The sequence below is a fragment of the Sus scrofa genome, chromosome 12 (assembly GCF_054392235.1).
Source record: "Sus scrofa isolate SSC_HxYL_T2T_F1_AM1 chromosome 12, Sscrofa_HxYL_maternal_Yorkshire_Landrace_v2.0, whole genome shotgun sequence".
In the NCBI taxonomy this organism is placed as follows: Eukaryota; Metazoa; Chordata; class Mammalia; order Artiodactyla; family Suidae; genus Sus; species Sus scrofa.
This window is the reverse complement of record NC_139394.1, coordinates 21,414,484-21,437,872: the sequence shown is the minus strand read 5'-3', so window position 1 is coordinate 21,437,872 and position 23,389 is coordinate 21,414,484. Positions and strand designations below refer to the sequence as shown.

General features: G+C 55.6%; 2 protein-coding genes across 2 annotated transcripts; both read right to left on the bottom strand.

Moving 5' to 3' along the window:
- Positions 1-1,783: 1,783 nt before the first annotated feature.
- On the bottom strand, positions 1,784-8,662 carry KRT36 (keratin 36). Its single transcript, XM_003131432.6, has 8 exons — positions 8,294-8,662; positions 5,763-6,408; positions 4,754-4,836; positions 4,331-4,487; positions 3,616-3,777; positions 3,184-3,309; positions 2,798-3,018; positions 1,784-2,175 (listed from the first exon to the last, which is right to left on the bottom strand). The coding sequence occupies exons 2-8, from the start codon at positions 6,219-6,221 to the stop codon at positions 2,004-2,006; spliced, it is 1,380 nt and encodes a 459-aa protein (XP_003131480.2). The 5' UTR covers positions 6,222-6,408; positions 8,294-8,662; the 3' UTR covers positions 1,784-2,003.
- A 10,000-nt stretch (positions 8,663-18,662) lies between these two features.
- Positions 18,663-22,912, bottom strand: LOC100515166 (keratin, type I cytoskeletal 13). The gene is made up of 8 exons (XM_003131436.4): positions 22,359-22,912; positions 21,192-21,274; positions 20,744-20,900; positions 20,436-20,597; positions 20,221-20,346; positions 19,904-20,124; positions 19,289-19,311; positions 18,663-18,967 (listed from the first exon to the last, which is right to left on the bottom strand). The coding sequence occupies exons 1-8, from the start codon at positions 22,845-22,847 to the stop codon at positions 18,864-18,866; spliced, it is 1,365 nt and encodes a 454-aa protein (XP_003131484.1). The 5' UTR covers positions 22,848-22,912; the 3' UTR covers positions 18,663-18,863.
- Between the last annotated feature and the right edge of the window lie 477 nt (positions 22,913-23,389).

The window sequence follows — 23,389 nt, the reverse complement described above, 5'->3', positions numbered from 1 at the left end:
TGCACCAGCAAACTGGGTGCAGTGCGCCCTGCGCATGCCTGAGCCTCAGGCAGAAGCAGAAATTGCAGACCTCACGCCCTAGAGCAGGAGTGCGGAGCTCAGAGAGCAGCAGGGCAGGGCTAACACCATATGGACTGGCCCTCCTGTCTGGCCTCTTGCCCCAAAGCCCTTTGGGTTCACTGTCCAGCTCTGAGGGTGCTGCTGGCCCGCAGTATTGGCCCCACCAGAATCCTGCCCTGCAACTAAGCGAAGAGCTTCGACTCACCCAGTGGGATCTCCCACCTGCCACTCAGCCCAGGGACTCTTCGTTTAACATCAGCACTCATAGCTACCACTTCCCTGGTGCTGTGCACATACTGGAGCCTCCTATAGCCCCATTGCACAGATGTGCCAGCTGGACCAGCGAGGTCGCATGACATGGCTTCAGCACAAAGACCCAGGGTCTGAGCCAGCTACTCCATCTCAGCCGAAGTGCATCTTCTCCTAAGGTCCAAGATGTGTTTGCTGCACCTCTGGCTTGTTCAGCAGGTCCAAGATTCATCTTTGGCACCAAACACCTGGTGACATAGAGCAGAACTGTGGGTCTTTCCCATGGGTCTTGGGCTCAAGTGAGAGCCCAGAAGTAACAAAGTGAGGGAAGGGGTCAGGGGTGGGTTGGGGGTGACACAGTACCCATGTGCTGGGAAGAGCCTCCAAGTTAGAGTCAGAAGAGCTGAGCAAGAGTTCCCACTGTGGCACAGTAGTTAAGGATCTGGCTTGTCTGTGTGGAGGTGCCGGTTCTATCCCTGGCCCAGCACAACGAGTGGGTTAAGGAGCCAGCACTGCTGCAGCTATAGTGTAGGTCAAAGCTCCAGCTCAGAGTCGATTCCCGGCCCTAGGAGCTTCCATATGCGGAGGGGGTGCCCACAAAAGAGAAAAAGAAAAGGAAAAAAAGAGTAGCTGAGCAATGGCCTCCTCCCTGCCACTTACCTCTGTATGGCCTGAGGCAAGCCACTGCCCCCTCTGGGCCTAGAGTCTCAACTGAAGAATGAAGCAGGACAGGCTTCTCACGGGCCAGCTGCTCTGATCAGAGAGCATGGCCAGGCACTGTTAGTCCTGATGCCCAGACAAGTGTGGCTCAGCCAGTGGAGTCCAGGACACTCTGGACTCTGCTCCACAGTGAGGTCTGACTGTCGCCTCCCCCCGCCAATCCACGTCTGGCCCCATCTTCTCCACCTCACTGTCCCTGCCGCCCTGCACTTCAGCCCTGTGTCCAGTGTCAGGGATATGCATTCACCGGGCCCTCCCGCCTGCATCCCCCAGCTCCCCCGACGCCCCTCCCTGGGGAGGTTGACCCAGGCTGGCTGCCTGGAGTTTGCCTCTCTGCGTGGCCCTGGAACCCCTTCTCCTCCACTGTCCCCAGTGTCAGGCCTGGAGGGGGCCAGGAGTGTGATAGGAGCTGAATAAGGACGAGAAACTGAAGGGAAGAGAGAATCACCAGATCCAGGCGGAGCCACCAGGGAGGACAGCTTGGGAGGCTTTGCCTCCTCTGGGGCCACCCCAGGCGGTGCCCGGGGCAGGGCCAAGCCTGTAGATTATGGCCAGCAGCCATCCAGATTGGGCTGTCATCTGTTCTCATGGACCAGGCCCTGAAGTATCCCAGTTATGAACTATTTTGAATCCCCCTGGCACTTCCTATCCCTCGGAGAAGCCAGACCTGAAACCAAAATCCACACCTTCACAGCAAGGCCCTGATCAAACACCCCCACTTACTAACCACAGAGAATAGACAGAGGCCAGGTTGCTATGCCAAGAGAACACACTTTATTGGGTAAGTTTCCAGGGCAGCCCAGTTTTACACAGCTTAAAAGCAGTTAAAGCCAGAAACACAACCTAAGAAGTATTTTGGTAGAAAATTCTGCTGAGCGGGGAGTCCTTTTAAGGAAGGGGGAGGGGGTCGTTGAGAGCCGGGACCCACAGGGGTGTCCTCTGACCTATGGGCCAGGGCCTGCCCCTTGGGCTGGTTACAGAGGCTGCAAATGCTCCCTGGAGGAAATGATTTTCCCATCTCTGATCTCCTCCGTGATGGTGCGGATCTGGGTGCTGAGCTGGGGAGCCGGGGCGCAGGGCACGCTGGAGACATAAGGAACTCTAACAGCAGGCTGGCATTCTGTGGCACAAGGGTGAGCAGGCAGCCTGAGGAAATGAGATTGAGTCAGGGTGCGTTTGGCATTGGCCATTGGACTGACATTCATGTTTGACATACATAGAGGAGTTCCCGTTGTGGCTCAGTGGGTTAAGGACCCAACATTGTGTCGGTGAGGATGTGGGTTTGATCCCCAGCCTCGCTCCGTGGGTTAAGGATGCAGCGTTGCCGCAAGCTGTGTTGTAGTTTACAGAGGAGGCCCGGATCCGGCGTTGCCATGGCAGCTGCAGCTCCGATTAGACCCCTAGCCCGGCAACTTCCATATGGTGCGGCCATAAAAAGAAAAAAAACAGGGGGTCAAGTGAGATAGGTGGGTGACAAGGACAAATGATCTCAGACAGTGCCTCTGAAACCCCCAAGGGCTGTAGGAATCAAGACCAGAAACTCCCAGCCAAAACCAATGGCTGGAGAAGCGCTGTGAGTGGAGCCAGCTTGTCTCCCCATGAACATGCAAAGCTGGGAGCTGGAAGGAATCTCTCTCCAGAGGCTCTGATCAGTCGCCCTTCACCTGCGCAATGACCTTCAGCACTGACGCCCTCCCCGCAGCACTGAGGATTGGGTCCAGGTGAGCCCTTCCCCGAGCTTGGACTCCAGGTCCCACGGGCCACTCACTTGCAGTCTTCTCCCTCCAGCAGGCGGCGGTACGTGGCGATCTCCGACTCCAGCCGGGCCTTGACATCCAGCAGCACCTGGTACTCCTGGTTCTGACGCTCCAGGTCACAGCGGATCTCGGCCAGCTGGGCCTCCACGTTGCTGATCAGGCCCTGCATCTGGGCCAGCTGTGAGCTGTAGCGGGCCTCCGTCTCCGCCAGGGTGGCTTCCAGGGAATTCCGCTGCGATGGGAAAGAGGAAGCACTGCCGGTGAGAGGGATCCCCACCCAGGGCATCCCACCCAGAGACCCCCCCAGCCCTGGGCATAGCGAACCGCTTGTGATCATGCCCCACGACAACCAGGCCTGGTGGATCGGGGGCTGGCTGCCCGGGCAGAGCACACTCACCATGCTGTGCTGGGCCTGCAGCTCGATCTCCAGGGCGTTGACATTGCGTCTTAGCTCGATGATCTCTGTCTGGCAGCACTGCAGCTGCTCGGAGCTGGACACCACCTGCTGGTTCAGCTCCTCCGTCTGAAAAAGCAGGAGAGGGAGATTCCAGTGTGGCATCTTTGCAGCACTGGGATGCAGGTTTGACCCCCAGCCGGCACAGTAGGTTAGGTATCCAGTGTGCCTCAGCTGTGGTATAAGTCACAACGGCAGCTCAGATCCGATCCCTAGCCTGGGAACTCCATGGGGCGGCCAAAAAAAAGAAAAGAAAAGAAAAGAAAGAAAAGCACGAGAGGACCCAGAGCATATATCAGAGCAAGTAAAACTACTGTCATGGGTGACCCCACTCCACCCCCCACCAGCAGTTTGTTCTGGGCTGGCTGGCCCCACCTGGGTGTTGAACCAGGCCTCCACGTCTCTGCGGTTATTCTCCACCAGGGCCTCATACTGGCATCTCATGTCATCCAGGATCTTGTTGAGATCCACTGGGGGAGCGGCATCCACCTCCACATTCAGTCGGTCCCCAAGCTGGCATCGCAGTGTGTTGACTTCCTGCAGAGAGGAGGCGAGAAGGTGTAAGTTTGTGAAAAGGATGCTGGATATGGGTTCGACTGATCTGGGTTAAAAACCCTCCTCCTTCTGTTGCAGCTGTGTGACATTACACAGGATACTTAACCTCTCTGGGCCTCCATCGCCTCATGCTCCTCTAACTACCTCCACAGAGGATTTGAGGGAGTAAAGGAATGATGCAAACACTAGGCAAATAGAATTGTTACCAGGCCCTATGGTCCAAATGGAGAGTTAGTGTCATGGCAGGTGTGTGGAATCCGTGTGACCTTGAGCAAGTGACTCAACCCATCTGTGCCTCAGTTTTTGCATCTGTAAAATGGAGTTTGTAATGGTATCTACCTCCTGAAATGATCATGAGGATGACATGGAACATGAATGAAATGCAAAGTGTTTCCTATGGTTCCTGGCACACAGTGAGCCACCAATAAACATCAGATGGAGTCACTGTGGAGACAACTGTCACAGGGGTCATCCCCAGGGGTCAGCAGGGGATCCCCGCTCGATGGGAAACGTCAGGAGTTTGCACCAGCCTCACCTCCTCGTGATTCTTCTTGAGGCATATCAGCTCCTCCTTCAGGGACTCCACCTGCATCTCCAGGTCAGCCTTGCACAGCGTCAGCTCATCCAGGATCCGGCGCAGGCCGTTGGTATCAGCCTCCACCAGCTGCCGCATGCCCAGCTCCGTCTCGTACCTGCAGGCACAGAACCCTGCCGAGTCTGCGGCAAAGCAGCCATGCACAGGCAGAGCACACACTGCCTTGCTGTTCAGCTGCAGTGGCTGAGGACGTGGGGTCAGCAGCACAATGATCCTTTCCCTTGACCCAGAAGGGACCCAGAGCTGATGCCACGGTTCCCACTTACAGCTCCATCTGGCCCCACTATCCCCTAACCAGCTCCCAGAGGCAGGGGACAGAGGCAAGAGAACAGCACAGCAACCTGCCCAGATCAGGCCACTCACTTGGTGCGGAAGTCATCAGCAGCCAGTTTAGCGTTGTCAATCTGCAGGACCAGCCTGGCGTTATCAGCCTTGGTTATCAGTATCTGGAGAACAGGGGGCATCCTATGAGCTTGGAAAGCACGGTGGGAGCAGGTGGGAGGGGCAGGCCAGCTTTCGGAGGCCTTGCTTCTAAATACCACTGACACCTTCGGCGTCTCCAGCCCCGAGCCCTGAGCCCAGGTATAGAAGGAGCATCAGTCCGGGGAAGGGCGACACAGGAGTGCCAGGAGCCATCATTCCTGACATCTGCAGTCCCCAGAGCAGCACAGAGGGAGGCACCAGGGTGAGTGGAGAGAACTAGGCCAACTTGGATTCGGGTTCTGCATCCAACACTAGCAGGCTGGGTGATCTTGGGCAAGTTGATGGACCTCCCTAAAATTCAATTTCTACATCTTTTTCTTTCTTTTTTTTGGTCTTTTTAGGGTTGCCCCTGCAACATATTGAAGTTCCCAGACTAGAGGTCAAATAGGAGCTTCAGCTGCCAGCCTATACCACAGTTCACCAGACCTTTAACCCACTGAGCCAGGCCAGGGATGGAACCTGCATCCTCATGGATGCTCGTCGGGCTTGTTACCATTGAACCACGATGGGAACTCCCTTCACTTGTGCGTCTTTAAATGGGCCCAGGGAGCTCCATCACTCCAAGATGAGGAATTAATAAGTGAAAGGATTGAAAGGCATCAGGCGCCGGCTTGTGTCCAGCAGGGACTTGGTGGGTGGAATGGCCCTTCCCATGGCTGAGACAGAAGGGGAGGGGGGATGGCTGGCTAGAGGAATGGCTGGAAGGGAAGGGAGGTTCCCAGCCGCAGAGAGGTCTGGGTCTCCCAGGAAACCAAGACTCTAAAGAGAAAAGCTGGTCCCGATACAAGAGAGAATCCCCCAAGAGCAACCGTCCCATCTTTAGCAGGATGAAGCAGCTCCCCCAACAGGGCTGGGGGGTTGGGCTGGAGAGGGACCAGGTCCCCGTTACCTTCTGCTGAAGCTCCTCAATGGTCTTGAAGTAGGCCTGGTAGTCTGGGCAGATGTACGGGATCTGAGACTCGTACCACTCCCGGATACGGCTCTCCAGCTCCGCATTGTCCCGCTCCAGCTGGCGCACCTTCTCCAGGTAGTTGGCCAGCCGGTCGTTCAGGAACTGCATGGTCTCCTTCTCGTTGCCATTGAAGGCGCCCTCGCAGAACCAGCCCCCGCTCCCGGCAAAGCTGGAGGAGTTGTACCCGGAGGACAGGCAGGAACCAGGCAAGTAGCTCCCGAAGCCGGAGAGGCCCAGCCTGATGGAGGAGGCTGACCCCCCGACGCCGGCAAGGCTGGGGACCCTGCAGGAGCCCACGGAGCGGACCGAGGACACCCGAGAGATGCCACCTGATGTGCCACAGAGGCCCTTGACGGACCCGGAGGAGAAGATCGGAGAGCAGAACTGGGTGGCCATGATGCTCGCAGAGTAGGTGGTAGCTTCGCAAGGAGCTCAGGTTCTGGGCTCTCGTGGCCTCTCGGGGCGTTTATATACACTTTCTGTGGGGTGTGGGCATATGCTGCTCTTGGGAAAGACTATTCCTATTCCAGGAAGCTAATCTCATTAGAATGCGATTTTTTGCTACCCATCCAGAATCCCTTGCCTTGTTAAAAAAAAAAAAAAATGGGGTATTTAGTTTGCTAAGTCAGGACTCTCAATTATTGTCATTTCCTAGCAGGAATTTTATTGCCTCTTCAAAGTCTTTGCACCAGATCCCGTAAATCGGGAGTGGCCCACAAATGACATTTGGTGCCTGCCTTCTCTGCGTGCCTTCCCCTGAGGAGACCCGCCTGCCCGCTTGTCACCTCCGTCCACTACCCCCAGCCCTGAGAGCTGCTCACTTCTGACTGGGCCATGGGGGAGGTAAAGGAGCAAAGGGGGAGCTCCTGCTGTGGCCCAGTGGTGATGACCTGACTAGTATCCATGAGGACTCGGGTTCCATCCCTGGCCTCACTCAGTGGGTTAAGGATGAGGCATTGCTGTGGCTGTGATGTAGGCTGGCAGCTGCAGCTCTGTTTCCACCCCTAGCCTGGAAACTTCTACATGCCAAGACTATGGCCCTAAAAAGACAAAAAGAAAGAAAGGAAAAGAAAAGGAGCAAAGGGAAGTAAAATTCACAGAACATCTGTCATGTGCCAGGCTCATAGTTATTTCATTTACACCTCACAACAATCCGGGGAGGTGACCAATACTGTCTCCATTTTACTAGTGCCAAACTGAAACTTAGAATGGTTTATTTTAAAAGAAGGAGAAGAGAAGGAGAAGAAGAAGAAGAAGAAATTCCTATTGTGGCTCAGCAGGCTAAAGACCTGACATAGTGCCTGTGAGGATGCATATTCAATCCCTGGCCTCACTCATTGGGTTAAGGATCTGGCATTGCTGTGAGCCATGGTGTAGGTCTCGGATGTGGATCAGATCCTGAGTTGCTGTGGCTGTGGCATAGGCTGGCAGCTACAGCTCTGATTCGACCCCTATCCTAGGAATTTCATATGCTGCAGGTGCAGCTGAAGAAAGAAAGAGAGAGAGAGAGAGAAAGAGAGAGAGAGAGAAGGGAAGGAAGGAAGGAAGAAACAAAGAAAGAAAGAAAGAAAGAAAGAAAGAAAGAAAGAAAGAAAGAAAGAAAGAAAGAAAGAAAGAAAGAAGGAAAGAAAGAAAGAAAGAAAGAAAGAAAGAAAGAAAGAAAGAAAGAGAAAGAAAGAAAGAAAGAAAGAAAGAAAGAGAGAGAAAGAGAAAGGGAGAGAGAGAGAGAAAGGGTGGGGGAGGGAGGAAGGAAGGCGAGAAGAAAGGGAAAGAAAAGAAAAATAAAAAGCAGCAGCCTACTCAAGATGAACAGACAGTAAGTACAGAGTTTCGATCTGAAATCAGAGTTCTTGGACCCCGAATCCTGTGCCCTTGTCCCACTGCTTCTCTCACACCATGAAGGTCAAGTGCAGGCACCCAGAATATCGGGACAGGAAACCTAGGTTCAGACCCCGGCTCCGCTGATAATCTATCCCGCGATGCCGAGCACATCGCTCCCTCCCTGGTAAAGCCTCAGTGTCCTCGCTGGGACAGCAGACTGTCAGCCCGCCCTGCCTGCTTCACACAGATACAAGGAGGGTCAAACAAGGACAGAAGTAAAAGTGTTTTTGAAAACCATCAGGTCCTGTAGAAATGCTGGCCTGGCGAAGAGCACAGTTTTTGGTGATGGTTTGTGGCTATGGCTGGAAAAGGGTCGTGGCTGTGACCCCTCAAGTGGGGCAGCTTCCTCTGTGGTCCCCAGTTCCCTGCAGCTGGGAGGGTAGAATCAGGCCCCTGAACAGCCCACCTCCTGGTGCCTAAACAGGCTACAGAAATGGTGCATGTAGATCTTTTGGACAGGGACACAATGAGAACACCTGACAGGAGCTGGAGAGTTAAGCAAGCCGGGAGGAGAACCTGAGAATTAAGGGCCAAAAGTAAATTCAGTCTTCCACCCTCAAAGTGGGTTTTCCCAAGACTTGAGCAACCTGTTCACGCCTCTCCCACGCAGGCACACACAACAGGGCCGGCCGGCGTTTATAGATGCATTTATGTGCTTCTGAAGCTGCAATTTAGCAACCTCTTAAAACACTTTATAAGCTTCTCTCTGATATTACTCAGGAGAGTTAGTTGTGGTGCATGGGCCTCTCCCAGTCCAGTGGACACCTCAGCAGAATGCTCGGCAGCCACCTGATGGGCTCCCAGTAGGGGGGTGGGAGGAATGCACCTGCCGGGCAACCCTTCCTAGGAGCAACCACAGGGGCCTCAGCCCTCCAGAGGTTGGCTGCCCCAGCAATGGCTCCTCAGCAACAGCTGCCTAGGAGGGGGCCGTCTCCAGGTTTCTCAGCCTCAGCACCCGTGGACATGATAGACTATGTAATGCCTATTTGGGGGGGGGGGGGCTTCCTGTGCATTGTGACATGTTAGCAGAATCCCTGGATTCTGTCACTGGATGCCGGGAGCAGCCCCCTCCTCCCGTTGTGATACCCAAAAATGTCTCTAGATGTCACCAGATATCCCCTGGGCAGCAAAACTGCCCCTCGTTGAGGCCCTTTCAGGACAGGGGCTGGGGCTCTGAGCAGACCTCCTATGAGCAACCCTTTTATTTTCTAGGACAACTAGGGCAGAGTCTGGCTGTCACATCAGGACCCATTCTTACCCACAGACCCCGACTTAACTCATTTGTGACACAGCGTGCTCGTCCAGCAGTCAGCCCCTCCAAAGCCCCTGACTCAGCTCTCCCCTGTTTGGGGTGTCTGGCTGCTGGGCCTCCGAGTGAGTGTTCTCCTTGCCTTGTTAATCCCTCCCCTGTGTAATTCATATCGGAAGCTGATTCTAGGTTTCTCTCCAGGCGACTGAATGAGCAGGTGTCTGTGGCTCCAGCGGTGTCCCCATCACTCAGCCTGGGCATCAGGAGGGCCACCGTGGCGCTCCTGTCATGGCTCAGCTGGTTAAGAATCCAACATAGTATTTGTGAGGATGCAGCTTCAATTCCTGGCCTCACTCAGTGGGTTCAGGATCCAGGTGGCTGCAGCTGTAGCCTGGGTCACAGAGGCAGCTCAGATTTGACCCCTCGCCTGGGAACTTCCATATGCCGCAGGTGCAGCCCTAAAAAGAAAAAAAAAAAAATTAAAAGAAGGGCCACCATGGGCCAAGTCCAGACAAGTGGCTCCAGGACTATAAGGAGAGGCATGTAACTCTCCTGGCACTGGTGACACGCCGGCCAGAGAAGGTCTTTCAGTCACCCTTGGTTCCCAGCCTGTCTCCATGGTGTCGACTGCAAGGCCACCTCTCGGAAAGTGTGTATGGGCAGAACCCCTCTGTTCTATCACAGAAGCCTAGACCCTCGCTGGAGGGATGGAGGCCCGAGTAGAACAAAACCTCTACCTGGATCAAGGAGAGAATCTGGGACACGCAGGGCTGCTCATCGCTGGAGACAACTCAGCCCACCCCCACCACCCCCAGGGTGGTCCAGCCCCCGAGAAAATGCACCTGTTCAGTACACTGGGGTACCCATGCATCAGGTGCTATTTCAAAGTAGAGTCCCATTCTGAGATATCCTTTCTAACATGAATCAAAACTACAATTGACTGAAAAAAAAAAAAGTGAAATACACCAGGCTAAGAGTCAGGGGGCCTTGTCTCTTGGCCAAGCTCTGCCTCAGACTCTCCACTTGAGTCCCCATCTGAACAGGTAGGGCCTGGACAACGGGAACTCAAGTCCCATCCATGTCAGCTCGTATAGGATTTGAGGTCCAAGTGTGTCCTGGACCTAGCCAGGAGTCACCTGGATGTGCCTGTGACTCATTGATCAGCCACTGTCCCTTCTCTGTCACTGACCACAGAACAAAGAGGAGTTACGGAGGTTCAGCCAGTGATATAACTGGGTTTTCTTTTCTTTGCAAGCCCTCATGATCCTCAGTCTCCCTGTGCCTCCAGGTCAATGGATGGCCGTTAGCATAACTGACCCCATCTTGGGCCCATTCAGTCCCTCCTATCTTTCCTCTGACCCTACCCAGGACTGTACTGGGCAGTAAATCACTTCCCTATAGTCAAAAATTTTGTAGTTAATAGATATTGTTTAATAGTCACTTGGACCAGGCAGCCTCTAGGTTCTGTCAGACCCTAAACAATGATGAAAACCTTTATAACATATCCCCTGTGCCCATGAGACTAGTTACCTATAAATCTGTCATAAATTTTTATCTTAAATCTTGACTTAGGAGATCCCATCCTATCTCCAAGCCCCTATCCCCATACCTTAAGTTAATTGTCCCAGTGGCCCCTCAGGGGTGTGGGCTGTAGCCACAAATGCTTCTGGATCACTGTGCATCCCATCCTCCCCAGGAGTATGTTACCCTGTAATAAACTGATTCATTGATTGGATAGAGCTGCCTGCCTCCATTTTGTTTGTTTGTTTGTTAGTTTGGTCTCAGATGCCATCCCAGTTGGGTGGGCCATTTTCATTCCTGCCATCCTCCCGTACCTGCCCAGCAGGAGAGCAAGACGGCTCAGCTCCCTCCCAGCCTTCCTTCAAAGGCAGAAGCAATAGTAACCCCCGCCTCTCAAGGCCAGTCCCCAGGAGGGTCCATTCTGACACTACCTTGTCACCAGGACATTGGTCAGGCATCCCAGCAAGGTCCAGGCTGAAATGACTTCTCTGGCCAACTGAGCCAAATGAGACTGGGCTTTTGAGAGACTATCAAGCTGGACCGCAGGGGCCCCGGGCCTGGACTCAGCCAGCAAGCGCCTGCTACTTGCTTCCTCCAAGCCTCAGTTTCCTTCAAAGGTGAGTGGAGCTCTTAAGGCCACATTTGCCGGATTGTGACCACTGGATTGAAACCTGCTTGATAAACAGAACTCTCTCAGTTTAAGAAATCAAAACTCTGCTTAGAGCCCGTGCGTCTGAGCCCCAGTTGAATGCTATTTCCAGAGCACAAACCACTCACCCTTGTTTCATGAGATGCTGATTCGGAGGCTTAACCTCAGCTGCTCAAAGAGGCTGTGGCTTGGACTGTGTCCAGCGCTACAGGGGCCCCCTCAGCCAGGACTTTCTGGCCTCTGACCTTTACACTAGAAGCTCCCCAAGGCCCCAGACCCCACCTACTGCAGACATAGGTTCTGGCTTTGGGGTCACAGAGCTGACAGAATGCTCTCTGACAACTGTGACTCCAGCTTGAGGGCCAGGAAGAGGAGAGGGAATTCTGCTACAAGAACAGAAAACACCCCCACTCTCCCTAAACCCACCTTGGAAGGCCACCAAGTTCAAAATCAACAGCTAAGTGTGCACCTCCTTCTTTGGTAATAAGGGGTCTCTACCCTCAACTGAGCTTCCACCTGGAAGCCAATTTCCTCCAAGGGCAAAGACACAAGAAATCAAGTCTGAGTCTCCTCTTCAGCTCTGAGCTTGCCCTTCAATGCAGAAGGCACTGGGAACTACCTATCACCATGTGCCCAAGGAGCCCTGCTCCCCTGGGCTGTGGTCAGAACATGCCGGCACCCACAGTGTCCTGGTGACATCGGAGGAAGCAAGCAGTGGACCCTAGGATAGCCAGGTCACCTACAACGGGACACCAAGGGGAATGAGACCATTCAAAAAGCCCAGTGACTTGGAGTTCCCATGGTGGCTCAGCAGGTTAAGAACCCAACTAGTATCCATGAGGATGCAGGTTGGATCCCTGACCCTGCTCAGTGGGTTAAAGATCTGGTATTGCCACAGGCTGTGGATAGGGCTCAGATCCCAAGCTGTGCCTGTGGTGTAGGCCAGCAGCTGCAGCTCTGATTCAACCCCCAGCCTGAGAAATTCTATATGCTGAAAAAAAAAAAAAAAAAGCCCAGTAACTATGTCAGAGTGTCCTGCTGGCTTGGGTTTCATCTTCTCAATTTTCTCCTGCCACCATCCCATCTTTGGCATCCACACATACAGGCCCACAGAAATTCCCCCCTTAAGAGGCATCTAAGAAACTCTGATCCCGGGAATTTCTATTGTGGCTCAGTGGTAACGAACCCGACTAGTATCCCTGAGGACATGGATTCAATCCCTGGCCTCGTTCAGTGGGTTAAGTATCCAGTTGCCATGAGCTGTGGTGTCACAGGTCACAGATGTGGCTCGGATCTGGCGTTGCTGTGGCTGTGGGGTGGGCCCCTATTCGACCCCTAGCCTGGGAACTTCCATATGCTGCGGGTACAGCCCTGAAAAGGCAAAAAAAGAAAAAGAAAGCAATGCTGATCCCATGGCTTAACATTTTAGACACCTGCCTAGAAGTCACCCAGAAACAGGGAGACCCACACCGATCTCACTGCCCTGAACGCCAGTGTTTTCTCTTAGTATCAAAGAATTTGTTCAAGCAACAAAGCGCTTGGGCTTCAGGCCCCTCCCTGAAAAGCAGAGTTACTGTACATTCTGTGTCAAATAACCACATCAAAAGCTCCGGCCACACCTCCTGCCAGCTGATGTTAGATCCTAGCACAGACCTGCGGGAACAGGTACACAAAGTAGAAGGAAGCATTAGGGGAGGGAAAACAAACTGCAATTAAAGACATTTGGAAGCACCAGTTTCATTTGTCCAGCAACTCTGAGAAAAGGCTCGCTCTTTGGGTTTTGATGGTGAAAAGGCTCAGGGTGGTTGGCCGACCTGCTAAGGGCAGGGCTGCCAGATTTAGCAAATAAAAATACATGCAACAGTTAGGACATATACTTTTTTTAAAGGTTTTCACTGGGTATCTGCAATTCCAGTTTAACCAGGCGCCCTGCATTTTCCCTGGTAATCCTCGGTAACGAAGCCTCACTGGTTGAGAACCTTGGCCAAACAAGTCACAAATGTCCCTTCCATCCTCCCCCTGTGACCAGTGACCCCAGGGGGCTGCTCTCAGAAACAGCTTCCCTTAGAAAATTGTGACTTTCTGTCCTTCGTAGCCCCATCTCAGGGGCGGCTGCTTTTGCCCTCACAGGCCGGGCGGGCAGGACTCAGAAGAACAGTGCTAAGTGGTCCTTTCTGTCTCCTGGCCACCTCGGTGACATTCCACCCTGATGGCAGCTGCCATGGTGACTCAGATCTTCCTGGGCAAGATTTGGCAAGTCCCTCTCCGCTCCATTGCTTGCTCCCCTGACCCGTGCCCCAAACTTCCACCTGCCTGCTGCTGTCGCCAGGTGTCCCCAGACTCAGCACAGTCTGAGCACAGGCTAAGTGACCACGGGGGGCTCCCCGGCTCCCTGGCTGCCCCTTTGCAGGGCCCAGAGCCCACGCTAGGGGACTTAGGACAGCAGGCAATGTGACCACATCCTTTGGCTCCTCCAAAGACTCTAGGGCGCTACCAGGCTGCTGGGCATCCAGCCTCTCAACATGCTGCTCTGTGGATGGGCCTCGCTTGACCCCTTCACCAGACCCAGAACTCCCCGGTACCTCTCATCTCCCCCAGAACACAAAGGCACTTTCTCTCCTGCTGGGATATGGTTTTGGCAATGATCCAGGGCTCCAGGATGCTGCCCCAAATTTCTCTGGCCAGTGGAGAGACCCAGGGAGTCACCCTGACCCCAATCCCAAGCCGTACCTCTCCAGTTCTCCCGAAACAAGCTCTCTCTTCCGCATCCTAGAGCCACTTCCATCTCACCTACAGGCCAGCAGCCCTGGCTGACCCCTCCTGTCTGGAAGAGTCCAGGGCATCCTGTTCAGATCCACTCAGAACCTAAGTTCCCCCACCCACCCAGCCAGCTTTGATGGAGAATTCCAGCACTGTCACTGTTCTCCCTGCTGTACTTGGAGAACCGGTGGTTTGTGGGAGACGCACGGCCAGAGCCACTGGGAGAAGAAGCTGGTACCTTGGTCTCCCGCTTCCCTTGATTCAGGTACCACTTAACTGAACCACAAAGCCAATTCCCCAAACACCTTGTTTGATTGGATTCCATCCTCTGCGTTTACAGGGACCAGTGGGCCGTCGACCACACCATCTTCCTGCTAACGACCACGTCTGCAGATGAGACTGTGGGCTCCAGGCAGTAATTAACTATGCTTTCCACTTGGGGATTCTACTTTCAAACTCCTGAGATGCTCAGATGAAAGAAGCCACAGAGTTATTACGGGTGTTCATAAAAGTGGGCCAGGAGGAGTTCCCGTCATGGCGCAGTGGTTAACGAATCCGACTAGGAACCATGAGGTTGCGGGTTCGGTCCCTGCCCTTGCTCAGTGGGTTAACGATCCGGCGTTGCCGTGAGCTGTGGTGTAGGTTGCAGACGTGGCTCGGATCCCGTGTTGCTGTGGCTATGGCATAAGCCGGTGGCTAGAGCTCCGATTCTACCCCTAGCCTGGGAACCTCCATATGCCACGGGAGCAGCCCAAGAAATAGCAAAAAGAAAAAAAAAAAAAAAAAAAAAAAAGTGGTCCAGGAGGGTGAATACCAGCTCTGTACCAACTGGCCCCAATCCCCCCCACCCCCAACCCCCAACTGTTGCCCACCCACCCCGTCCCTCCCCAACACTGCGGGGGATGGAGAGTCTGCTGTGCGCTCAGATCCTTGAGACCCTCCCCACAAGACAAGCTGCTCTGCATACCCTGCTCCACCGCGGGCCGCCAGCAGCTCCAGGAACACCATCCAAGAGGCGGCAGGTTGCAGCAGCCCCGAGATGCCCTGACCCAAGCAGGGGGAGAAGAAGGGCCCGGGCACTGATATGGAGAAGCTGGCACAGAACATCAGCACAGAGCCCTGGACAGAGCCCTCCCGTGACCTCGCCTTCTCCTCTTCCCGCAAGTGCGAGTCCCCTTGCCAGGAAGCCCCAGGCACCCGAATCTCAGCTCCAGGTCTTCTGTGGACCCTCAAGGCTGCCACTCAAAACAGAGGGTCAACAGGCACCCGAGGGCTCTTGGAGCCACAGCTCTGCCCTCAGCCACACCCTGATCAGCCCTCTGCCCAGCTGCCCCGCTCAAGGCTGGGGACCGGACGGGGCCTCATTTGGGGACCAGTCCTGGGTAGGACCAGGTCTGGGGTCCTGTCCCTCCATCCTGTGTTGCAGCAGGTGGCCAGTGGCACTGACCTGCTTTCTGGACTCAGCCTGCCCCCTGCAGGGCCCAGGCAGGACACACAACCCCATTGGGAGGTCAGAGGTACACTGGTCCCTCCACCCAGGGCGGAGCCTCAGGGAGAAGGAGGGGCCTCTTGCTGGGAGTGCAGAGGAGGTGAGAGTGCAGCCAGGAGTCACAGGGCGGCACAGCAATTAGCCACCTTTGCGCAGCTCTGCCATGGGGAGTCGCTTCTCTCCAGAGCTCTGGGGCACGGGGATGCCACAGGCACATTCCATGGTGACACCCTCACTTCTGCCCCAGATTCCAGAGCTGAATGGTTGCCTTCTTCTTTTTTTTTTTTTTTTTTTTTTGGCTTTTTATGGCCACACCTGCAATGTAAGCAAGTTCCCAGGCTAGGGGTTGAATCGGAGCTACACCTGCTGGCCTACACCACAGCCACAGCCACAGCAACGCATCCTAGTTTTGAGGATGGTGAAAACAAAACCATCCCTGCCCCGAAGGAAAGAGAACGGCGAAACGTTATTTATTGAGCACGTACTACCTGCTGTGCTGTTCTAAGCACCTGACTGTCATCACCTCCAAGGGAGGTGGTACCTGGCAGGTAGGAAAGGGAGCTCACAGGGTTAAGGGGCTTGGCCAGGGTTACAGGGAGAATATGTGGCAGAGCCAGGACACACACCAGGGCGGCATGACTCCAGAGCCCGTGGCCTTGGCACCCTGCCCTCTGATAATTGGTCATTGATAATGGGCAGCAGTGCAGGGGGCCTTGGGGATGAAAGAGGAAGCCTGGGAGTGGTTCGGAAAGAGCCGAGAGCTGTGGCAGAGAGTGAGCCTTTGAAGATGCAATAATTTATTGTCATTGAAGTCACCTCCTACCGCCTGTCAGTCCCTGAAGTCCCTCAAGACAGAGGGGGACTTTTGAGCATCTCTTTCTCTCCAGGATCCAGCACCATGCCTGGTACACAGTTCTCTGAGTAAATGCTGCTGACGAAATAGATGAGCAAAAAAGCACCCGGGTTTGGGGAGTAGAAACCTTGTCTTCTTGCTCTTTTTTTCTTGGTCCACACCCGCGGCCTATGGAGGTTCCCAGGCTAGGGGTCGAATCGGAGCTACAGCTGCGGCCTATACCATAGCCACAGCCATGCTGGATCCTTAACCCACTGAGCGAGGTCAAGGATCGAACCCACAACCTCAAGGTTCCTAGTCGGATTCATTTCGGCTGCACCACAACGGGAACGCCTCTTCTTGCTCTTTGATGTCTGAGCTCCCCGCACCGTTCTGGGTGTGGGGATGAGAGCTGAGCCACACTTTGTTCTGCAGCAGGAGTGGGATCTGGGATGAGGGGAGGGCAACGCTCTCCTGCTCCTGACACCGCCCCCCTCAACAGCTTAGCCAGCTGAGCGGGGCCATGTCTGAGCCACCCCTGAAGGACTAAGCCAACTGCCTGGAGCCCAGACAGGCTTGGGTGGAGGAGGAGGAAGAGGATGAATGAGGGTGGTGACTGTGGAGGGGGAGTGGAGAGGGGGCAGAGGAAGGGGTAGTTGGCAAGAGTGGCGCCCCCCCCCCCCCCGTCCTCTGGCTAAAACCCCATGGCAGGACTCAGATGGCGTCCTCCGAGAGGCATCCTCCTGTTCATTCACTGCTCTTTCCCCTCAGTGAGCCTTGGCTGAGCCCCAGCAGCCGGCGGGACTGCCCCCCTCAGCGCCCGGTCGATGCCAGGGCAGATGGGCGCAGACGGGCGAACCCCTGAGTGTACCCCACGCTGTCCCAGCACTGCCGACAAGGGGGTGTCCATCTCAGGCGGAATGTTGGATAAAATCCTGGGGATCTCCGATGAAACAAAGAGAAGTAGGGGAGAAAGCTCAGCTCAGATCCGGGTTACTCATGGCACAAGGGCATCCAGCCACATGGCTGGGTCGCTGGGAGCAGATTGGAGTGGCAGGACCTCGGGGTGGGCTGGGGAAGCCAGGGTCAAATTCAGGGCCAGAGAGAGGCAGGAAGAGGCCAGCTCCTTGTGGTTTCTCAGCCAAAGAGGAGTCTGGACTTTCCTCGGGGCCAGCAAGGAGCCACTGTGGCACTTCTAAGCCCAGAGGATTTTCCAGCAATCACCCGCACAGGGGCGTAGAGCATGGATGAAGGAGAAGCTCAAACTGGAGGCAGGGAGGCCAGGGAGGCCATGGCAACACATCCAGAAAGTTAAAACTGGGCAAGAGGAGTTCCCATTGTGGCTCATTGGGTTAAGAGCCCGACATAGTGTCCATGAGGACTCAGGTTCAATTCCTGCCCTCGCTCAGGGGGTTAAGGATCCGGTGTTGCCGTGAGCTATGGCCTAGGTCGCAGACCCAGCTTGGATCTGGCGTTGCTATGGCTGTGGTGTAGGCCGACAGCAGCAGCTCTGTTTGGTTTCTGGGTCCTCTGGGATGGAGGACGAGGAAGGAGCAAAGCTGGGAGAAAGAGGGGCGCTCCTTCAGGCAGGTGGACCTAGGAGGTGATGGCCAGCTCCTTTGAGCAGGTGAGCCTAGAACAGAAGAGAGGGGCCTTGCTGGAGAATCATCTGAACGTGCTGGCAGTTGTGACCGAGGACATGTCCCAGTTGGCCCAAGAGGGGCCGGGGGCCGGAGGGATGGTGGTGAAGAGGAAAAACTCATGAGGGCCCAGATCAGAATCCAGGGGACCTGTCACCATAAGGAGTAATCGGAGCATGAGGAGGCTGCACGTCTGAGCTGGGATGTCCAGAGAAGCAGGGGGGAGAGGGGAGCGGAGGGGAGGCTGGGAGGAAGGTCAGCGCAGGCCGAGGTGACTCCTTGGGTCGTGCAACTAGTCACTGAGTGGCCTGGAGTGGCAGGACTTTAGAAGGAGCCAAGGGGCCGGAAGACTGCAGGTCTGGGGGCCCATTGTCTCAAAAGGAAGCTCTCTCCGCAGGAAGCAGGGAGGCAGCCAGGTGGGCGTGGGGCTGGGTCCTGGGCCTCTTTCTCCCCAACTCAGCCCCGCGCTAGCCCCTTGCATCCTGCCTCCTCTGCACCTCTTCCTCGCATCACCCCGTCACCTGGCTCTACTGGAACCCCGTTGCTGCCTTACTACTCGGCACCCTCTAGGGTGCTGAACTGGCCCCGATTGTCCCTGTTTGCTGGGTGCCATTCTCCGTGAGCCACCTGTGTCCCCAGTGTTTGTCATTATTACACCCGTGGCTGATGGTGGGCCCTTCCCATCTGGGAGCTCTCTGGGCCGGGCCCCGTCGGCCCCGTCGGGGGAGCCTCTCCGCCCAGCCGCACCCACTCACCCACAGCCCCCATCAGGGCCTTGGCAGGTACCACCCTCAGAAACCAGACCAGAGTCAAAAATGTGTTTGCAAAAGGCAGGAAACTTTATTGAATGATCTTTCCTTTCTAGGAGAGAAGCCAAGAAACCAAAGGAGCCAGGTCAGGGAGAAGAGGAAGCAGACTCTGCGAAGAAGGGCAGGATGCACCCGCCCTGGGGAGGACTGTCAGCTCTCTCCTCTTTCGTGGGGCGCTGAAGACAGAGGGAGGGGCTGCCTGGCCAATTTAAGACCTGCTGCTTTCTAAAGTGCGGCGTGTGGGGCCATTGCTGCTACCGCTACTGGAGATAGTGGTGCTCGCGGTGATGGTGGCGCTGTGGGTGACGTTTCCTGGGAAACGGAGGGAGCAAAAGACATTCAGGCTGCTGGAGAAGACCCATGTGAGGCCAGGTCAGGCCCCCAGAAGGGCCCCAAACCTCCGATGGGTCAGGTGAGGGGTTACTTGATGGGGGCTCTCTCCACGACAGCCCTGGGGGTCTGTGGGGCGCAGCCATCCCTTTTGAAGGGACAGCAGAGCAGCGAAGGACCCCTTCTGCCCCGGCCCCCTCCCTCCCTACACTGGGGAGCCCAGCACTGCCCCCCACCCCCACCCCCGGGGGGGCAGGGCAGGACCTGAGCCTGCCTCTCTCTCCCACTGAGTTCCTTCCTTACCTCCTGTGGCGAAGCCGGTCAGCCTGGGAGAGAGGAGAGAGGCAGCCGTGAGCAGAAGGCAACCAAGAACGGTTGCTTACTGTCCTCCGAGGGAGCAACTCAGATCCCTAGTTGGACGGCCCCCCCCCTCCCGCTAGGTTGGACTCTTATCCCAGCTGTGTCCCGAGCCCACGGGGCAGCAACCTCAGATGCCTGTCCATCTATCTGTCTGCAAAGCCTCAGGAGAAGATGTCATAGGGCGTTTGCTAGACGTTTTATCCACCTTCTGGTTCACTGGACCCCCTCCCCTGGTACCTGCCCGTAGTCTGAAGGCAGCTAAATCTCAGCTTTGTCAGGCTGACCTGAATCCAAGCTAATCCTTTCCCAATATGAGATCTTTTCCCCAAGGCCCCCAGTCCTGCCCGTCTAATCCGGAAGCCCAAATCAGCAATGAAAGGCAATGTCCCCACAGTCTGACTCCAGGGGACAAGGAGGGAGCTCTGGTCCTGGGTCTCGGTCCAGGCTGTTGAAGCACCCACAGGTGCTCTCCCCTCCCAGACTTCAAGGCCTGAGCCCCAAGGCCCTGCCCTCTCTGCCTTCTGAGGTCCTGCCGTCACTCTCCTCCACGTGACCTACTTGGCGTCCTGGCCCTCCAGCAGGCTGCGGTAGGTGGCGATCTCCTGCTCCAGCCGCGTCTTGATGTCCAGGAGCATCTTGTACTCCTGGTTCTGGCACTCCATCTCGCTGCGGAGCTCGCTCAGCTGGGCCTCAATGCTGCCGATGAGGCCCTGGATCTGCTGCAGCTGCAGGGCGTAGCGACACTCCGTCTCGGCCAGCGAGTTCTCCAGTCCCGCTTTCTGGTGGGGCAGCAGAGGAGGAGGTCTGAGGGGGGGGCCAGGCCAGGGGGGGAGGCCTAGAGGGGGCGGCCGCTAGGCAGGGGACGGCAGGGGTACCGTGCTGAGCTGGGACTGCAGCTCGATCTCCAGGCCCTGGAGTGTTCGCCTGAGCTCCGTGATCTCCGTCTTGCTGGTCTGGATCAGGGCCGTGCTGGAAATCACCTCCTTATTCAGCTCCTCGATCTGGAAGGCAAGCAAGACAGAGGTGATGGAGGAGCCTGGCAGGAAGGCCCTGGCACCCCCCGGCTCAGCGGGCTGAGAGGGCCAAGGACCTTTTTGTTGAACCATTCCTCGGCTTCCCGGCGGTTCTTCTCAGCCATGGCCTCATACTGCTCCCTCATCTCCGCCAGCACGCGGGTCAGGTCCACGCCGGGAGTGGCGTCCATCTCCACGTTGACCTGGCCGACCACCCGGTTGCTGAACTCCTTCATCTCCTGTGGGGATGAGACAGAAAGCTGTGTGACGCCCCCACCCTCTCCTCCACGCTGAATGCGGCTGGCATGTTCCAGAAAGTGCTTCCAGGTACCAGGGTGGAGGGCTGAGCCGGCCTCCCCATGCTCGCCTCCCCCTCCTCCCTCACCTCCTCGTGGTTCTTCTTCAGAAAGGCCAGCTCCTCGTTCAGGCTCTCGATCTGCATCTCCAGGTCGGTCTTGGTCAAGGTCAGCTCGTCCAGCACCCTGCGCAGGCCGTTGATGTCGGCCTCCACGCTCTGGCGCAGAGTCAGCTCGTTCTCATACCTAAAGGGTTTTTTCCATTGAAAGAAACAACATTGGAAATGGCCTTAGACCCTCCCCTCGCCCTGCAAAGGACTCTGCTGCTTCCCCAGGACCTGCAGTCCTGGGATGCTCTGGTTTCATTGTTCAGAGAAGCGCTTGTCTCAAACAAGAGCTGCTGCGCTGTAAGTCAACTCTATGTTTTTTTTTCATTTAAAACAATCAAAAATAAAATAAAAGACATCCCATCAGCAACAAAATAAATGAATGAAATAAAAGAAAACAGGAGCTACGAGGAAAGGGAAAGAAACTCACTTGAGCCTGAAGTCATCCGCAGCCAGCCTGGCGTTGTCAATTTGCAGAACAACCCGGTTGTTTTCGATGTTGGCCGCCTGGATCTGCAAAATACAGAAGGGCACCGCTGGAGGGTCCACGCGCTTGGGGCGGGGACCGAGAAACGTGGGCAGGACAGGAGGCTGTCAGCCTCTGCCTCTTCGCTGCCCCTTTGAGCTGGGACAAGGCAGTTATCTCTGGGCCCCAGTTCCTCTTCTGTAAAGTGAGGGACAGGGCGGGTGCCTCTGGTTTGTTCCGTCGGGCTAGCACTGTACAGGGGCTCATGGTGGGGAGACCCGACTGTCATGGGGAGCAACCCCAAAGGAACATGGGTGGTTAGTCCCTCCCGCAGCCTCAGACGAGCTTCCTCTCGAGGCTGCTGTCTTGAGAGCCTCCCTTCTCCTTCAGATTAGGAGAAAATCAGCCCGGCTCTCCCCACAGTTCATAGTAACTTCACAGGAGCTTGGCCTCCCCCCGGAGCAGAGAGGAATTCCAACAAATACCCCCATCCATGTGAATTTCCTGTCAAAACATCTGTGTTCCAGAGCATTTAAAACCCACCCCACGGAGCTGGGACTCAGCCCTGGCAGGTGGACTTCTGTTCCAACAAGTTGGCATCACAGCGTGATGGACAGGCCTCGACAGAGAGAATCGAAGCTTGGCACTGCCTAAGCCTCTGCCTGCGTCTTCCCCACCTGGTCACAGCCCATTGAGAACACCGTTTAAAGGGGCCTCCTGCCAACTAGTGTTCCCGGACTAATGAATGCACATGTACCCTTTTCTCTGCTGATTTTTGTCATCCTGAGTGGCTTTTTAAATTGTCATGGATTCAAAATAACCCAGTGGTTTAGGATTATAGTAGTCAAGTCACTAATGACATAACTGTTCGGAAAGCAGTTTAAAAAAAAAAATCTGGGCTTGCAGAAGAACAATAAAAAGGAATCGTGGGAGAAAACACATTTGGGAACATCGAATGAGAAAGTGCCTCAGGAGAGAGGCTTGGTAAGAAGTAAGACTAGATTTTTCGCCACAGGGAGGGCAAGCATTCGGGCCACCCTGCATCTTCGGGTCCCCTTGGGGAACTGCCTTCCCTGGTCTTTCTGGCTCTGCCCTGCACAGAGGAAGCCTCCTCAGCCTACGAGGGCTCACCTTGTCCCGGAGCTCCTCGATGGTCTTGAAGTAGGGGCTGTAGTCGCGCTCCGGGCTGCTGGGGCTCTGCTTCTGGTACCAGTCACGGATCTTCACCTCCAGGTCAGTGTTGGCCTCCTCCAGGGCGCGCACCTTCTCCAGGTAGGAGGCCAGGCGGTCGTTGAGGTTCTGCATGGTGATCTTCTCGTTGCCAGCGAGGAGGCCGCCATCGCCACCCCCGAAGTCCCCAAAGCCAAAACCCCCAGCGACACCACCTCCGAAGCCACCTCCAAAGCTACCTCCAAAGCCACCTCCAAAGCCAGCTCCAAAACCACTACCAGCCCCGCCACCGAAGCCGCAGCTCACACCGCCCCCGTAGCCCCCGGTGGATCCCCCAGAGACAAACCGGGATGAGCAGGTCGAGATGCTGCGGCCTCCCCCCAGCTGGCAGGAGCCACCCCCGAAGCCACCTCCATAGCTGGCGGAGGAACTCTGCAGGCGACAGCTCATGGTGGGAGCAAGATGGGCAGAGAGCAGGTGCAGCAGGAGCTTGGCTTAGCCTGGCCGAGGACTGTGGCTCTACCCCAGAGTGGATGCCTTTTAAACATCATCCAGGGGGTTGGACATCTTCCCTCCTCCCTTCCCCACCCTCTGACTAGTGCCAAGTGCATGTCTGTTTCCCACAAGCTAAGCGACCTCTACTTTCCAGGGTGGGTTGTGCCTTTGGGGTGGGGGGGGCTTTTTTTTTTTTTTTTTAATCCTTCACAAAAGGGATGATTCAGAGGAAAACAGTGTTCAACTTGAGACTGTCCTTTGACAACTGAATTCTGTTTCACCTCTCCACTTAGAGAACTCCCTCGCACAGGCTCCTGGCCCCACCCAATGTTAGGACGAGGACAGAGCTGCACCCGTAAGCCAGGGAGTCTTGCCAAGGACGGGTGGCTGCAAAGCAGCCGCCAGGTATGCGAGGTCACCACAGCCCTCTGCCCCGCTTCTTCCTAGTTCTAAAAGTTCCACATGGAAGGTTCATCATCCTTCGCATTTCTTCTCCT

Excerpts from the sequence above, each read along its gene's own strand:
- LOC100515166 (XM_003131436.4), bottom strand. The coding sequence starts at position 22,847 with ATGAGCTGTCGCCTGCAGAGTTCCTCCGCCAGCTATGGAGGTGGCTTC. Across the intron at positions 21,275-22,358 it reads TCGAGGAGCTCCGGGACAAG|ATCCAGGCGGCCAACATCGA; the intron begins GTGAGCCCTCGT and ends TGTATTTTGCAG. Across the intron at positions 18,968-19,288 it reads GACCGGCTTCGCCACAGGAG|GAAACGTCACCCACAGCGCC; the intron begins GTAAGGAAGGAA and ends TCCGTTTCCCAG.
- KRT36 (XM_003131432.6), bottom strand. The coding sequence starts at position 6,221 with ATGGCCACCCAGTTCTGCTCTCCGATCTTCTCCTCCGGGTCCGTCAAG. Across the intron at positions 4,488-4,753 it reads GCTGATGACTTCCGCACCAA|GTACGAGACGGAGCTGGGCA; the intron begins GTGAGTGGCCTG and ends CTGTGCCTGCAG. Across the intron at positions 3,310-3,615 it reads AGGCCTGGTTCAACACCCAG|ACGGAGGAGCTGAACCAGCA; the intron begins GTGGGGCCAGCC and ends CTGCTTTTTCAG.